The sequence below is a fragment of the Hypanus sabinus genome, chromosome 25 (assembly GCF_030144855.1).
Source record: "Hypanus sabinus isolate sHypSab1 chromosome 25, sHypSab1.hap1, whole genome shotgun sequence".
Classification (NCBI taxonomy): domain Eukaryota; kingdom Metazoa; phylum Chordata; class Chondrichthyes; order Myliobatiformes; family Dasyatidae; genus Hypanus; species Hypanus sabinus.
The window spans coordinates 2,139,377-2,157,660 of record NC_082730.1 but is presented as its reverse complement, the minus strand read 5'-3'; the positions used below and the strand labels follow the sequence as shown (position 1 = coordinate 2,157,660).

General features: G+C 46.1%; 1 protein-coding gene across 1 annotated transcript; it reads right to left on the bottom strand.

The window, feature by feature from the left end:
* Positions 1–2: 2 nt before the first annotated feature.
* dedd (death effector domain containing) lies at positions 3–18,246 on the bottom strand. Its single transcript, XM_059949903.1, has 4 exons — positions 16,787–18,246; positions 10,322–10,423; positions 9,938–10,069; positions 3–848 (listed from the first exon to the last, which is right to left on the bottom strand). Exons 1-4 carry the CDS (start codon positions 17,109–17,111, stop codon positions 472–474), a joined length of 936 nt encoding a protein of 311 aa, XP_059805886.1. The 5' UTR covers positions 17,112–18,246; the 3' UTR covers positions 3–471.
* Between the last annotated feature and the right edge of the window lie 38 nt (positions 18,247–18,284).

Here is an 18,284-nt window from a genome sequence, read left to right as displayed (position 1 = left end):
AGAACAGTTCACAGCTCTGATTATTTCCTTAATACCACAATTGAGTTGAGCAAGTGACCACGGTGCGGCAAGTGTGTGAGGGGAGGGAACCAGTCTCTCAGCTGAGCAGTTCTCACATGCCAGTGTTCACTGCGCTCTGCCAACATGGCAGGACAGCTGCCTTCTCGCGGTTCAGAGTTCCCTGCTCCACTCTCCAAACTCATCTCCGATGGCAGCCACTGAGCAATCAGGCTGCACATCCCTGGGGCACAGCAGAGTGAAGGGGCAGGGGAGGGAGGGCAGGTGACAGACCGAGAACTGGGACCCCAAGGAGTTGGGGAGGGCAGGAGAGAGAATTAGGAGGGCTGTGGTGGCAAGTAGGGGAGGAGAGGTGAGAGAGAGAATGGAAAGAGGGGGAATGAGAGTTCTGAACCTCTCCCCAGCCTCCCTCAGCTGGTGTGGTGGGGGACAGCTGCCCTTTGCCCTGCACCCTCAGGGCCCGTGCTGCAGCATGAGATTGCGCAGCAGCCGTTGCCGACCCGCTGTGTAGTCATCTTCGTCCACATTCACCAGGAGCTTGATGGCCTCGTGGCCCACGGCCTGTTTGAGCGAGTCGGTGATGAAGACACCCTTCAAGGCTTCCAGTAGTGAGCCGTTGATGTAGTCCCTCCAGAAGGCATCCAGGTAAGTAAGCTCGGAGAACTTGATGTCACAAATGATGGAGCCTAGGTCCCGGGACTTGAGGATGGTGTTGGCCTGTGCAAACCGCTCGAACTGGCGCTCCAGCCTCCCAGGCTTGTTGGAGAACACATTGCCCTCCAGCGCCGTCTGGTGCTGACAGTACTCGGCCCTCACACGCAGACGGATGTCTGAGGAGAAAAAGCACAGGATGAATGGAGGGGATGGAAAGGGAGATATATAACCATAACCACATAACAATTACAGCACGGAAACAGGCCATCTCAGCCCTTCTAGTCTGTGCCGAACGCTTACTCTCACCTAGTCCCACTGGCTCGCACTCAACCCATAACCCTCCACTCCTTTCCTGTCCATATGCCTATCCAATTTTACTTTAAATGACAATATCGAACCTGCCTCTACCACTTCTACTGGAAGCTCGTTCCACACAGCCATCACTCTGGGTAGAGAAATTCCCTCTCGTGTTACCCTTAAGCTTAACTCTCAAATCATGTCCTCTTGTTTGAATCTCCCCAACTCTCAATGGAAAAAGCCTATCCACGTCAACTTGATCTATCCCCCTCATTATTTTAAATACCTCTATCAAGTCCCCCCTCAACCTTCTACACTCCAAAGAATAAAGTCCTAACTTGTTCAGTCTTTCCCTGTAACTTAGGTGCTGAAACCCAGGTAACATTCTAGTAAAACTTCTCTGTACTCTCTCTATTTTGTTGACATCTTTCGTATAATTCGGTGACCAGAACTGTACACAATACTCCAAATTCGGCCTTACCAATGCCTTGTACAATTTTAACATTCCATCCCAACTCCTATACTCAATGCTCTGATTTATAAAGACCAACATACCAAAAGCTTTCTTCACCACCCTATCCACATGAGATTCCACCTTCTGGGAACTATGCACCATTATTTCTAGATCACTCTGTTCTACTGCATTCTTCAATGCCCTACCACTTACCATGTATGTCCTATTTGGATTATTCCTACCAAAATGTAGCAACTCACACTTTATCAGCATTAAAATCCATCTGCCTCCTCTCCCCTACAGATTACATAGAGAAGGGTGGGGTTGAGTTAGTAAAGTGGGTCCATGGAAAATTTGGCTGCGTGGAATTGGATTTGACTGGCTCACAGAAGGCAGAGGGCAGTCCAAAAATCACTACACACTGTATTGAAAGGATATGCAGGTCAGCAGCTTAGGTGGGGTTGTTCTGTATGTTAAAAAAAAATCATATCCTTAGAAAAAGGAGACATAGGATTGAAAGATGTAGAATCCTTGAGTAGAGTTAAGAAATTGCAAGGGTAATATCCTTAGAAAAAGGAGACATTGGATTGAAAGATGTAGAATCCTTGAGTAGAGTTAAGAAATTGCAAGGGTAAAAGGACCCTGATACAAGTTAAAACAGGAAGATGCCATTTGGCCCACAATATTGTACTGAACCAGCTAGAAAGCAAATCAAAAATACCCAGACACTAATCCCTAATCACTAGAAGTTCGAGAGTGTCAGGGGACAGGAGTGAGTGTAGTTGTTATTACCAGGGAGAAGGTGCTTGGGAAGCTGAAAGGTCCGAGGTAGATAAGTCACCTGGACCAGATGGACTACACCCCAGGGTTCAAGAGATTGTGGAAGCATTAGTAGCAATCTTTCAAGAATTCCTAGATTCTGGAATGGTTCCAGACCAATTGCAAGTATAACTTCATTCTTTAAGGAAGTGAGGCAAAGGAAATTATAGGCTAGTTAACCTTAGTGGTTGGGAAGATGCTGGAGTCTGACAGGAGGCAAAGAGTGGGGCTAGAGGGGGTACGTTTCTGGCTGCCTGCTGGTGACCAGTTGTGTTCCACAGGGGTGTTGGGACTGCTTCTTTTCATGTTACATGGCAATGATCTGGATGGTGGAATTGATGGCTTTGTGACCAAGTTGAGGACGATTCAAAGGTAAGTGGAGGGGCAGGTAGTATTGAGGAACCAGGAGACTGCAGAAGGACCCAAGCAGATCGGGAGAATGGGCAAAGTAGCAGCAGATGGAATATTGTGGAGGGAAGTGTACTGCTATGCACTTTGGTAGAAGGATTAAAGGCGAAAACCATTTTCTAATTGGGGAGAAAATTCAAAAATCACAGGTGCAATGGGACTTGGGAGCCTTTGTGCAGGTTTCACGAAAGGTCAACTTGAAGGTGAGCTGGTGGCAAGCAAGTCAAATGCAATGTTAACTTTAATTTGCAGAGGACTAGAATACAAAAGCAGGATGTACACACTGAGGCTTAATAAGGCATCGGTCAGAATGCACTTGGAGTATTGTGAGCAGTTTTGGGCTCCTTATCTAAGAAAAGATGCGCTGGCCATGTAGATGGTCCAAAGGAGGTTCACAACAATGATTCTGGAAAAGAGATAATTAAAATATGAGAAGTGTTTGATGGCTCTGGGCCTGCACTCAGTGGAGTTTAGAACAATGGGTGAAATGCATTATATATTGAAAGGTTTAGATAGAGAGGATATGGTGAAGATAATACCTATTCAAGTGCCTCTAGGACTAGAGGGCACAGCCTCAGAACACAAGAACATCCCTCAGGAACATCCTCAAGATGAGGAGGAATTTGTTTAGCCAGAGTACAGTAAATCATTGGAATTCATTGCATCAAATGGCTGGAGACAAGTCATTGCGTACATTTAAAGCAGAGGTTGATATGTTCACAATTAGTCAGTGTGCTGTCAGGAGAATTGGGTTGAGAGGGATAATAAATCAGCCATGATGGAAAGGCACAGCAGACTCAATGGACTGTTTCTGCGAGGGTGAAGCACAAGTCAGGAACATCAGTATCACAGTGGAATAAAAGAAACTACAGGGGCACGAATGAGGATCTTGCCCAGGTGGCTTGGAGGAGGTTACTGGCAGGCATGACGGCAGAGAAGAGGTGGCTGAAGTTTCTGCGAATAGTTCATAAAAAGCAGGATAGATATGTCCCACAGAAGCAGCTGTTGTTAAATGCAGGACTAGGCAACTGTGGCTGACAAGGGAAATTAACATAAAGGCCAAGGAAAGGGCATAAGGTAGTAAAAGTGAGTGGGAAGTTAGATGGCTGGGAAGAATTTAAAATCCAACAAAAGGCAACAAAAAAAGCTTCAACAAAAATGGTGAAATATCAGGGCAAACTAGCCAAAAATATAAAGCAGGATACTAAAATCTTTTCAGTTTTTTTTTATATAAGGAGTAAAAGGGAGTTGAGAGTTGATATTGTGCACAACTTTAAACTGTATCAATGTATGTTTAGCACATATAGAGGATAAATCAACTAATTGAAGAATTTTATCCCAATTCTCAATAGATATTAAGTTAAGTTCTCTTTCCCAATCATTTTTAATCTTATAAAAGGCCTCTGAACGTATTTTCATAATTATATTGTAAACATTTGATATTACACCTTTCTGAAAAGTATTTAGTTCTAACAATTTCTCCAAAATACCCGAAGAATCAAGATTTGGAAAGGTAGGAAGTACAGTGTGCAAGAAATTCCTGATCTGTAAATATCTAAAAAAATGAGATCTGGGCAAATTATATTTATTAGATAATTATTCCCATATAAATCCTATATGTGACAGAAGTCATTCTGAGATAGCTTCTTTAACTAATATGTTTTGGTCATGTCCGCTTTTGAAGAAATATTGGAAAGACATTTTCGATATTATTTCCATGGTATTGTACGTTGATTTACAAACTCATCCTATTACTGCAATCTTTGGTTTACCAATGATGGAGTCAATCCATTTATCTTCTTCAGCTTGTCGGATGATTGCATTTCTTACATTAATGGCTAGAAGATCTACTTTGTTAAATTGGAAAGAAATTAATCCCCCTACCATATTTCATTGGTTTTCTCAAACTATGTTATGTCTAAATTTGGAGAAAATTAGAAGTGTCATATATGACCCTTCTATTAAATTTGAAAAGATTTCAATATTTTCACATGATGTAATTTGACCCTGTTCCAATCCTATTTGTTTTTCTGGTTGTTGAGAGGATTGGAGTTGGGGACACTGATGATTTTGTAATTTTTTTTTATAGATACTATAAATAGCCCTTTTTTTTTCTTCTTTCCTTTTTTTCCCCTTAATTGTTAGTGGTTAGTTTGTTAGTTTAGTTTTTCTTAGGGTATTATTTTTTTCTTCTTTTTCTCTTCTTTTTTTCAACATGAATTACTTAGTTTTTTTGTTTTGTTTATATGACATTTGTATCATTCATGACTTGGGAAGAATTAACTATATTGTACTCATTGCTTGTGTATCCTTTTATGTTCACTTTAATTTTGTAAATTTGTAATCCCATTATCTATGTACTAATCTTATCATGTTGATATTAATAAAAAGATTGAAAAAGAGTGTTGATATTGGACCACTGGAAAATGATGCTGCTGAGGTAGTAATGGGGGACTAAAGAGATGAACTTAATAGGTACTTTGCACCTGTTTTCAGATTAGCAATGTCAGAGGTCCCTGAGTGCCAGGGAGCAGGAGTGAGTGCCATTGCCATTACAAAAGAAAAAGTGTTAGGCAAACGCAATGGAATTAAGGTGGATAAGACACCTGGACAGATGGATTGCATCCCAGAGTCCTGAGAGGTTGCTGAAGAGATAACGGATGCATTGGTCATATCTTTCAAGAATCACTTGCATGTTCCCACAGGACTGGAAGATTGCAAACATCACTCCACTCTTTAAGGGAGGAAGGCAAAAGAAATTATAGGCCATTTAGCCAAGCCTCAGTGGTTGGGAAAGTGTTGGAGTCTATTATTAAGGATGAGGTTTCGGGGTACTTGGAGACTAATAATAAAATAAGTCAAAGTCAGCATGCTTTCTGTGAAGGGAAGTATTACCTGACCAATCTGTTAGTTCTTCGAGGAAGTAACAAGCAAGATGGACAAAGGAGAGGCAGTGAATGTCATTGACTTAGATTTTCAGAAGGCATTTGATAAGGTGCCACACATGAGGCTGCTTAACAAGACAGAATCCCAAGGTGTTACAGGAAAGATACTGGCACGGGTAGAGGAACGGTTGACAGACAGGAGGCAGCCAAGTGGGAATAAAGGGGGCCTTTCTGGTTGACTGTCAGTGACTAGTGGTGTTCTTCAGGGGTCAGTATTGGAAACATTATTTTTCACATTGTTTGTCAATGATTTAGATAATGGAAAAGATGTCTTTGTGGCAATTGCATTAGTATTTAGACAAATTGGAAGAATGGGCAAAATAGTGACAGAAGGATTACAGTGTTGGGAGATGTAAGATCATGCATTTCGGTAAAAGGAACAACAGTTGTGACTGTTATATGAATGGGGAGAAAGTTCAAGCAGAGGTGCAGAGAGCCTTGGGAGTCATCGTGCAAGACCCCCAGATGGCTAATTTACAGGTTGAGTCCGTGATAAGGAAGGCAAATACAATGTTGGTATTTATTTCAAGTGGAATAGAATATAAGCAAGGAGATAATGCTGAGGCTTTATAAGACACCAGTCAGGCTGCACTTGGAGTATTGTCAACAGTTTTGGGCCCAATATTCCAGAAAGGATGTGTTGTCATTGGAGAGAGTCCAAAGGAGGTTCATGAGGATGATTCCAGAAATTAAGGGGGGGGAGGGGGAGGGATTAACACACGAGGAGCATTTGGCAGTTTTGGGCCTGTACACTCTGGAAATTAGAAAATGGCATTTGGGGGGGGGGGGGGGGGGCGGAAATCTCAATGAAATCTACTGAATGTTGAAAGGACGAGATAGGGTAGATGTGGAGAGGATGTTTCCTATGCTTGGGGTATCCAGAACTAGAGGGTATGGCCTCAAAATTGAGGGGCAACTTTTCAGAACAGAGGTAAGGAGGATTTTTTTTTAAGCCAGAGAGTAGTGAATCCATCAAATGTTCTGCCACAGATCCCAGTGGAGGCCAAGTCTGTAGGTACGTTTTAAGAGGAAGTTGACAGTTTCCTGACCGGTCAGGACATCAAAGGATAAGGCAAGAACACAAGTGCATGGGTTGAGTGGAGTCCGGGATCAGCTATGATGGAATGGCGCAGTAGACTTGATGGACTGAATGGCCTAATTCTGCTCCATAAAGGCAGTGTATTCTGTCTGGAGGATGGTGAGCAGTGGTTTTCTACAGGCAGCTCTTCTGGGATCTCTTTTTTGTGATGTTTACAATTAACTTTGATGAAGAAGCCGAGGGGATGGTTAAGTTAGTTTGCATATACAGAGGGGATGCTGGTGTTGTGGATAGTGGTAAACTCAGATCAGGCAGCATCTGAGAGCTATAAACAGTGTATATTTTAAGCCAAGACCCTTCATCAGGACCAGAAAGGAAAGGAAAGAAGCAAGAATAAGAATGTGGGAGGAGTGCAATCAGGCAAGTGACAGGTGAGTCTTGGTCCTGGTCATAAGGGCGGGGCAGAGTGAGAGAAGGAATGAGATGGCTACCGAATGAGAGAACACAGGGGTGGGCAGTAAAAGAGAACATAGAAATCCACAGCACATTACAGACCCTTTGGCCCACTGCGTTATACCAACCATGTAACTTACTCTAGAAACTGCCTAGAATTTCCCTAGCACATAGCCCTCTATTTTTCTAAGCTCCATGTACCTATCCAAGAGGCTCTTAAAAGACCCTATTGTATCCCCTTCCACCACCACCGCTGCAGTGCATTCCACACACCAACAACTACATATGGAAAAACTTACCCCTGACATCCCTTTGGTACCCATTTCCAGGCACCTTAAAACTATGACCCCTTGTGTAGCCATTTCAGCCCTGGGAAAAGCCTCTGACTATCCACACAATCAATGCCTCGTATCTTCTTATACACCTCTATCAGGTCACTTCTCATCCTCAGTCGCTCCAAGGGGAAAAGGCCAAGTTCACTCGACCTATTCTCATAAGGTATGCCCTCCAATTCAGTCAACATCCTTGTAAATCTCCTCTGTGCTCTCTCTATAGTATCCAAATCCTTCCTGTAGTGAGATGAGGGGGGAATGATTACCGGAATTAGGTTGGAGACAGCAAAGGCGTCCTGAGTTTCGCCTCACCATGGACAGAGGCTTTAGTGGGGGAATGGGAAGTAGAACTAAAATGGGTGGCCAACAGCAGATTCCAGCTGTTGCAATGGAAAGAACAAATATAAAGTAAAGTTGCTCACTCCCCCAAACTCCATCAATGGGAAACACCAGATGCAATAAATGACATTGACAGACTTGCAGCAAGTGAAATGTTGCTTCACCTGAGGGACTGTTTGGGGCCCTGAATGGTGGTGAGGGAGGAGGTGAAGGGGCAGGTATAGCACTTCTACCACTTGCAGGGATAGTGCCAGGAGGGAGATCAGTGGTGAGGGACAAGTGAACAAGGGACAGAGTGATCCCTGCAGAAATGAGGGGCAGGGGAAAGACATGCCTAGTGCTGGGATCCTTCTGAGATGGTGGAGAACGTTGTGAGGCCAGAATCAAGAGTAGAGGAAAGGAATTCCCATTCTTTGAAGGAGGACATCTCATATCCAGGAATGGAAAGCCTCATACTGGGAACAGATCCAACGGAGGTGGAAAAACGGTGAGAAGGGAATAACATTTTTATAAATGACAGTGCAGGAAGAGATGTACTCAGGATACATAGCTGTGAGAGTCAGTGGGTTTGTAAAAGAAGTTAGTAGATAGTCTATATCCAGAGATCAAGAAAGGGGAGAGGTGTCAGAGATAGATCAAGTAAGTTTGAAGGCAGGGTAGGAGCTGGAGACAAAGTTGATGAAATTGATGAGTTCAGCATGGGGGCATGAAGCAATAATAGTCATCAAAGTAGCGCAGAAAGAGTTGTGGAGAATTACTAGTGTAGGCTTGGAACACACAGCTGACAAAAAAAAAAATCAGGCATATCTGGGGGTCTACGTGAGTAATCATGGCTGCGCATTGGGTTTAGAGGAGCCAAAAGAGAAATCATTGAGAATTAAGTATCAGTTCCAACAGATGGAGGAGTGTGGTGGTGGAGGGGAAATGGTGGAGTCTGTTGTCAAGAAAGAAGTGGGGAGCCTGAGGTCTTCCTGATAAGGGACAGAAGCATACAGGGACTGGATCCATGGTGAGAACTCCCAACTTTATTCTGGCTTATTTCCCCTTCTTTTGCAGTCCTGATGAAAAGTCACTTGTAATTCCCTCCACAGATACTGCCTGGCCTACCAAGTTCTACCAGCACTTTGTGTGAGCTGGTCAAGACTTGCAGCATCTGCAGAATCTCATGTCTCCATTGTGGATTGTGTGAAAGGTTGTAGGTTACAACGGGATACAGACAGGATGCAGAGTTGGGTGGAGGAAAAGCAGATGAGTTCAATTTGGGAAAGTGTGAAGCGAACTTAAAGGTGGATTACAAGTTTGTTAGCAGTGTGGAGGAACGGGCTCCTTCAGTGTTGCCACATAAGTTGACAGGGTGGCTACGGCGACCGATGGCGTGCTGGCCTTCATTTGGCAAGAGAGAAGAGATAATGGAGCAGCTGTACAAAACTGGTTAGACTAGAGAATTGTATTGATTGCTGGCTATCTCATTATAGGAACAATATGCAAGCTTGAGGGTGCACAGGTGATATACCAAGATGCTGCTTGGATTAGCGAGCACATCTTTGAGGATAAGCTTAGCTAGCTGGGGCTTTTCTCTTTGTGGAGCAATGGAGGGTAAGAGAAAACATGACAGAGGTGTGTAAGATTGTGGAAAGCATAAGAGTAAACAGCCAGCACTTTCTTTCCCAGGATAGCAATGGCCGTACCAGAGGATATTGGTTTAAGGTGAGCAAAAAGTTTAGGGGAGATGTCAGAGGTAGGTTTTATACAGAGTGGTGGGTGCCTGGAATACACTGCTGCAGGTGCTGGTAGTGACTGATAGAAGAGGAGCATTAGAGTTGCAGGCTGTGTGGGAGGCAAGGGTTAGATTTAATGTGGAGTATGTTAACATAGGCTGGCACAATACTATGGATACTGAGCTGTGTTCTACACAGGGCTAGTAGGGGTGCAACAGTAAGCAGAGAGTGATCCTAGGAGGTGAAGTCCAAAGGAAAGAAGGGCCAGGTGAAGAAGCGATAACATCGGGAAGGAGACAAGAGTTGGTGAGAAGTACTGTGGCCAGTGGAAATGTGGGAGGCTGTCCCACTGGTGATGGGGGGATCAATTTGCTGGATTCCTGAGCACCAACGAGTGATGGCTGTGGGAAGCAGAGGGAGATTATCATAGGTGGCACGGGGAAACTCACAGAAGAACTCACCGCAGGTTTGCTTCTCCTTGCTGTCCAGCACAGCAGTCTTCTGCTTTCCCCGCCGGCTCCCCACAGCACGGCCACGGTGCACTCTCTGTCGTAGGGGGTGAGGAGCCACAGGGGCACAACACAGTAAACGGCCTAAAGGGAAAATAAGGAGAGAATGGAGATGGACCTTCACCATGTCTGAGCCATGCCTTGGGAGTCTGTAGGGACAGTACGAATGAGCTTCACTGTGTCTGACACATGCCCTGGGAGCGCGCGGCGGGACAGTGCAGGGCAGGCGCATGGTGGGACAGTGCAGAGGGAGCCTCACTCAAACTGAACTGTGCCCTGGGAGTGTACTGTATGACGGGACAGTGTACCGTGTACCTGTCCTGTGCTTCTTCCCACCTGTTTTGTTGTGCTCTGTCGCTCCCTCAGCAGCCAGGCTTCGAGGTACAACATAGGTGACAGAACTCTGCTCCAGATACTTGTCCACAGGATCCGGCGACACTGGAAGGAGGGAGAGGAGGGGAAGTGAGCTGAGCTGGCACGTCTTCCCTTGTTGCCCAATCTCTCTCCCACCTCCTTTTGCTCCTCAGTCACCATCTGTCAGCGAACCCACACCTGTTGGTCCCTGCAGAGCTCTAGCATCGGTATAAATTGTAAATGCAAAATACTCTGCAGATGCTGGGGTCAAAGCAACATGCACAACATGCTGGAGGAACTCAGCAGGTTGGGCAGCATCCATGAAAACGAGCAGTCAATGTTTCGGGCCGAGACCCTTCGTCAGGACTGAAGGAGGAGGGGGCAGGGGCCCTATAAAGAAGGTGGGGGGAGGGTGGGAAGAAGGCTGGTAGGTGCCAAGTGAAAAGCCAGTAAGGGGAAAGATCAAGGGGTGGGGTAGGGGAAGCAGGGAGGAGATAGGCAGGAAAGGTGATGGAGGAATGTAAAGGGAAAGCACTCTGCATAGTAGAAGGCAGAATCATCAGAGAGGTGATAGGCATCTGGAGGAGGAGGCAGAGTGAAAATGGGATGGGCGAAGGGAGAGGGAGGGAATTACCGCAAGTTGGAGAATTCAGTGTTCATACTAAGGGGATGGAGACAACCAAGACAGTCTACAAGGTATCGCTCCTCCAACCTGAGTTTGGCCTCATCATGGCAGTAGAGGTGACGTGTATGGACATATCCGAATGGGAATGTGAAGCAGAGTTAAGGTGGGTGGTTGCTTCACATTCCCATTCGGATATGTCTATACATGGCCTCCTCTACTGCCATGATGAGGCCAAAGTCAGGTTGGAGAAGCAACACCTCATATACCATAATGCTTTCCCCTTACATTCCTCCATCACCTTTCCTGCCTATCCCCTCCCTCACCCCTTGATCTTTCCCCTTACTGATTTTTCACCTGGCACCTACCAGCCTTCTCCTTCCCAACCTCCCTCAACCTCTTTTTATAGGGCCCCTGCCCCCTCCCTCTTCAGCCCTGACGAAGGGTCTCGGCCTGAAACATTGACTGCTCATTTCCATGGATGCTGCCCGACCTGCTGAGTTCCTCCAGCGTGTTGGTATGAATTGTAATCCCTGCGTCTCACCCTGAGCCTGCTGGTATGTGGTTCCAGGTTCTTATACATCTGCCCAAAGGGAGAGGGAAAAGAGAAACAGCCCAGGACAGTTACAGTCATTGCTTACTCTGGTTGTGAGAAGTATATGTGATAAACAGGCTCTTCGGCCCACTGTGTCTGTCCTGACCACCCATTTACACTGACTACACCCTGTCCTGGCCAGCAGTCATCCAGCCTCTCTCCACCTGCACGACTTCTAGTTGCTGCATCACCACCTCAGAACCCTGCCCGCCACAGAACTCCCAGTCTCAGGAATGTACCGAGGTCACATCAGCTGTCACTCAAGCTCGGCATGCCAGCTTCCACAACGGAGCACTCGTCCTGAATGTGGGGTGAAGATGCCAGAAAAGACATAGGTGAATCGGTCATTGTAAACTGTCCCGTGATTAGGCGAGGCTTAAACTGGGGATTGCTGGGCGGCATGGCTCAAAGGGCTGGAAGCCCTTATTCTGCACTGCATCTCAGTAAAATTAAAACTCCTACATGGCACAGGATGTACGTTGAGAGAAACTGCCCCAGTTCTTTAAGCTCACCCAACAGCTGCAGAGAAAATACTTCCTCAATAGGTGTATCGAGAGCGACTTCACCCACCGGGAAGGAAGAGTCCGGGTCCGCAGGTGTTTAGTCCGATTTATTGAGACACTACTTCCACTCAGTTTGAACTTACCAGGGCCATTTCACTGTCTAAGCGGTCTAATTAATGAGCCAGGCCAGGTGGGGAAAGCATCAAGAGATAATTTCTAGCTAATAGCGATCACAGCATTACAAGGATTAGAGTGTAGCTACTGACGAGGTGTAGGGGGTAGAGGGCTCTGGACAGATGCAGTACTGATGACCCTTGAAGTCCGGCAGTTGCACGCTACCTCATAGGGTGGACAGACATCACTGGTCCCCATCCATCTCCTGAATCTCTCACGTCTGCCTCCAAGCGGCACATGGCTTCAGCTGGTGGGTTAACTGAGACGAGGGGGTGGTGTTGACATGGCATCACTAGCTAGAGCGAATAAGCTCCCGAAGAACTACAACAGCCATGTGTCCAAGACTAGAGCAAGCCACCGAGTTGGAGGACATGGGTTGTGGTCTGGCCTGGAGAGCAGTGGGACTCACTAGCCCAAGACATGCGAAGGCACCCCTACAACCCATAGGGCGTTACAGGATCTAAACCAATCTGAACAGATGAGGACGTAGGCCTCTCCAAGAGTAAAATCAATGGATTGGAGCAGAACCAGTTTCCAGGGTTGGGGAACAGACTGGATCCAGGTGAAATGGGGTTGCAGCTTCACAAGAAGAACTGTAATTAAACAAAGGTGGTCTTTACAGGTCTCAACAGGAGAAGGACTGTTTGCAAGTTAAAGGCAGAGCTCTCTGGACAGAGCAGAATGGAGAACAGAGACCAGTACAGCACAGGAACACGCCTCTGCAAACAGGAACATCCTTTCTGTAATGAGGTGACCAGAACCATTTGTAATTCTTCATATGTGGCTTTAACAGCTTTTTTTAAGTTGCAACATAACATCCTGACTTTTGAACTCAATGCCTCACCTAATAAAGGCAAGCATTCCACACATCTTATTATCCCCAGAAAGGCAGCAGATATAGAAAATGGCTGATAGTGGAAAGCTCAGGCGATACAGGAGACCGGGCACGAAAAGGACTCCATATATCCTTACAGGCACGTGATTCAGAAGAGACAGCAGTGTGGTGGTGCTGCTGCCACACGACTCCAACAATCCGGGTTCCACCCCCATCTTAGTCTTGCCTGTGTGCACTTTGCCCGTCTCCCCTGTGAGCACATGGGTTTCCCAGGGCGCTCCAGTTTCCCCCCACAGGCTGTCTGCAGCAAATTTCTCATTCAGTTCACTGGTGGTCACAGAATTAATGGGCAGATTGAGAATCTGTAATGTGCAGAAACTGCAGGGGCCTAGCAGAGATATTTAAATCATCCTTGGCAAAAGGTGAGGTGCCAGAGGATTGAAGGATAGCTAATATTCACTGATTAATAAAGGCTCTAAATGTATCCAGGAATTATAGGCCGGTGAGCCCAAGATCAGTGGAGAGCAATATATTAGAAGGTCTTCTAAGGGGCCAGATATACCTTGAGTATTTGGATAGACAGGGACTGATCAGGCATAGTCAGCATGGCTGTGTGCATGGTGGATCATGTCTAACTAATCCTGTTGAGTGTTTCAAGGAAGTTACCAGGAAAGTTGATGAAGGCAAGGCAGTGGATGTTGTCTACACAGACTTTAGCAAGGCATTTAACAAGGTCCCACATGGGAGGCTGGTTAAGGTGGTTTAGGCTATGTCCACACTAGACCGGATAATTTTGAAAACGCCGGTTCCGTGTAAAAACGATAGGTGCCCACACTAGGCATTTTAAAAAATATCTGGGTCCACATTAAGATGGATATTTTGGCGAATCTCCTCCTACTGAGCAGGACACATCTACTGAAAACAAGCAACATGCTTGGTGTCGAATCTCGCCGCGAAAGACCTAGTGCGCGTTTGTTCAGTTACAGACTAGAAAAACTTAAACGACAGACAGCTGTTGCCCTTCACCCAGGGGCAAAAAGCAAAAAGAACAAATACTGAAGTATATGGAGGCAACAGACAGGGAGTTCACGTACAGTACGACCCGGCTGACAACGAACACTGAAAAACTGACCAACTCTGTTGCATTAATAAAGCCCCTTGTTGAATGTATAAAACATGTCTGCATCAGTGTTATCCTGTATTTACATACAATGTTACATTAGGCTGTTACACATCTATTTGAGAAGTACTTACATAAATAGGTAAACCACCTTCATACAAGCAAGGACAGAAAACAGGGCAAAGTGAGTATACTTATTTATTCAGTAAGTTATGGGTTTTTATGGGTATTTGGTGAGTGCATTTCTAACTCTTCTGGCTTCAGTCTTGTTGCCATCTATTCTGAAATTGTTAGGTTGCGTTCAAGAAAACAATGAAATAGCACGCTACTGTCACCATCTGTTCCAGCAGATCATGACAGCGTTTTTAGATTTCTCCAGTTACCCCGTCCACACTGCTCTTGCCAATCCGACGTTTTCAATATTACACACGCTGGAGAGCGTTTCTGAAAATCTCCATTTTCGGGGGACGAAAACGCAGTTTTAGTGTGGACGAAGGGTAAAAATTAAGAGAAAAAGCTTTGGTTACAGATTTATCTGGTGTAGTGTGGACGTAGCCTTAGTTGCTATTCAGGATGAAGTAGCAAATCGGACTAGATGTTGACTTAGTGGGAGAAGCCAGAGAGTGGTAGTAGACGTGCACCTCTCTGACTGGAGGCCTGTGACCGGTGGTGAGCCAGAGGGATCGGTGCCGAGTCTGTTGTTGTTTGTCATCTATATCAACGAACTGGATGATAACGTGGTTAACCGGATTTGCAAATGACACCAAAATTGAGGGTGTAGTGGACAGTGAGGAAGGCTATCATGATTTACAGAGGGATTTGGACCAGCTGGAAAAATGGGCTGGAAAATGGCAGATGGAATTTAATGCAGACAAGTGTGAGCTGTTGCTCTTTGACAATACCATCTGGGGTAGGTCTTACACAGTGAGCGGTGGCGCAATGAGGAGCGCAGTAGAACAGACAGACCTGGAAATACATGTCCATAGTTAACTAAGCGTGGTGCCACAGGTAGAAAAGTAACTCAGTAGGTGAGGGAGCATCAACAGAAAAGAGTACAGTCGACATTTTGGGCCAAGACCTTTCATTAGGACTGTATATATACACATTATAGTATTTGACATACACATTAATGACCTGGATGATGGGGTGGTAAATTGGATTAGTAAGTATGCAGATGATACTAAGATAGGTGGTGTTGTGGATAATGAAGTAGATTTTCAAAGTTTGCAGAGAGATTTAGGCCAGTTAGAAGAGTGGGCTGAAAGATGGCAGATGGAGTTTAATGCTGATAAGTGTGAGCTGCTACATTTTGGTAGGAATAATCCAAATAGGACATACATGGTAAATGGTAGGGCATTGAAGAATGCAGTAGAACAGAGTGATCTAGGAATAATGGTGCATAGTTCCCTGAAGGTGGAATCTCATGTGGATAGGGTGGTGAAGAAAGCTTTTGGTATGTTGGCCTTTATAAATCAGAGCATTGAGCATAGGAGTTGGGATGCAATGTTAAAACTTTACAAGGCATTGGTAAGGCCAAATTTTGAGTATTGTGTACAGTTCTGGTCACCGAATTATACGAAAGATGTCAACAAAATGGAGAGAGTACAGAGAAGATTTACTAGAATGTTACCTGGATTGCAGCACCTCAGTTATAGGGAAAGGTTGAATAAGTTAGGTCTTTATTCTTTGGAGCGTAGAAGGTTGAGGGGGGACGATAGAGGTGTTTAAAATTATGAGGGGGATAGATCGAGCTGACGTGGATAAGCTTTTCCATTGAGAGTAGGGGAGATTCAAACAAGAGGACATGATTTGAGAGTTGGGGAGCAAAAGTTTAAGGGTAACACGAGGGGGAATTTCTTTACTCAGAGAGTGGTAGCTGTGTGGAACGAGCTTCCAGTAGAAGTGGTAGAGGCAGGGCCAGTATTGTCACTTAAAGTTAAATTGGATAGGTATATGGACAGGAATGGAATGGAGGATTATGGGCTGAGTGTGGGTCACAGGGACTATGTGAGAGTAAGCGCTCGGCACAGACTAGAAGGGCCGAGATGGGCCTGTTTCCGTGCTGTAATTGTTATATGGTTATGTGGAATCATCAGCTGTCGAACCAGCTGCCAGTGCAAGTGGTGCATGTGAGCCCGATTTCAGTGTTTAGGAGAAATTTGGATCGGTACATGGATGTTAGGGTTATGGAGAGGTATGGTCCAGGTACAGGTCGATGGGAGTAGGCAGTTTAAAGGCTTCGGCAGACTAGATGGGCTGAAGGGCCTGTTCGGTGCTGTATTTTTCTACCACTATTAAGTCAGGAAATGCTTTGACATTTGGCTTTGAGCCCATAGGCCTCACGATCTCCATGACAGCAGAGTATGAGACTGTACAACTCGAGGTGCAGGACTGCGAGGAGGGGATTGTGCAGAGCCATGGCGAGGGTAGTGCATAAACAGGGGTGCATGGTGTCCAATTCTCACAAAGCCCCAATGAGATAACTGTGGCAGCTCATTACATAACTCTTTAAGATAGCAACTGCAGGAGGCTGCATCTCAGCCTGAAGGCACAGGCAGTGGCTTCGTTTAGTGCTACCTCCCCAAAGCGGCTACTTACCAGTCTTGCGCCTCTTGAGCGTGACGTAGGGCAGCAGGTCGTGCCGGGTGATGATACGCAGGAGCTGGAGCACGTGCTGGAAGTTAGTCTCGTCGCAGCGGCCCTGCCGCTCCAAGGCCAGGAAGAAGTCGCGGCCGCTCCGGATCAGTCCCCGCTCGTAGTCGGCGATGACATCCACAAAGAGGAAGGAGAGCACCCGCACATCCCGGTGGGTGAGCTGGGCCCCCACGATCTGGAACATGCGGTGCAACGAGTGGAGCCCATGCTGCTGGATCAGCTGCTCTTCCGGCCACTGTTGGCCACTCCGCTTCCCTTTGGCTGCCATGGTGGGTGAGTGGCACTGGGTCCTCAAAGAGAAACAACCCTTCAGTCCAAAAGTTCTGTCCTCTCTTTGAAGAGGTGGGTCTGAATCTCAGAAAAGGACCTGCAAACCTCTGCCACTGGGTCAGTCAGATTCTTCTGCGTTCCATTACCACCTGCCCACCACCCAGCTATATGCAGAAAGTGGGCTCGCCCCTTCCTCCTCCTCTGCGTGGCCTGCACAGAGACACTGGAGAAGATATTGAAGTCCCTGCTAGCTACTGGATGTGGTGTGGCACTGAGCCTTGTTAAGTAGCTTCTCAGAAAAAGAGGTGGGGGAAGAAAGAGCCAATATTGGAGGCCAGGGAGTCCTCAGATAAAATCAGGGCTTCCAGATCCAGGGAAACATTCCTACCCTACGCTGGAAACTGAACTTCCAGAGCTCCTTGTAATTAAAGTAAAAATCCCCTCAGAATTACAAATAGAACTTTGTTCCTACCAAGAAGATTTAATAAATAAGATCGATATTTTGATTTAGACGGATAGGCAAACTACTGATAGTGACTCACAGGTCAGGGCAGTCACAAAGTGAAGTCTTTGGGAAAAGAGGGACAGGTAAATAGACTCAGGGCAAAACGAGTAAAAAAGGTTGCCAAGGGAAGACAGCTTGAGCCAAACTTTTGAGCTGAAGATTTATAGCAAAAGCAGGGAACGGGTGGAAAGAAGTGAAATGGAACCGACCAAACAACATCAAAGCCTTGTTCCAAAAAGGTGGACCACGGGAAGGGGGGTTTCGGGGAAAGCGGCACCGTTACCTGCCCTTTTTCTCGCAGTTCAGGGTAAGGGTTCGGGATAACAACCAGCCCAAAGTTTTGTATTGGGAGGGAGCAAGAAAACGAGAAGAAACCAATAAGCAACTCCAGCCGACTGGAAAGGGGCTACAACTCAATGGACAGCCATTTTTGCTGCTTTAACCAATGGGACGGGGGCTTGGGGAGGGGTGGAGCTTCACGCAATCACTTCTGCCGGTTGTAATTTTCTCTTTTTGCTAAACGCCTCCCTCGACCGTCTGAAGCACGTCTCCTTTGCTTTCAGCGCCGTGGCTGCCGCCTCCTCTGCTTCTTCAGCGCCACCGCCATCTTCCTCGGGTATAAATTGGTAGAGCCGCGATGCCAGCCGGGAGTTGCAGTACAAATTA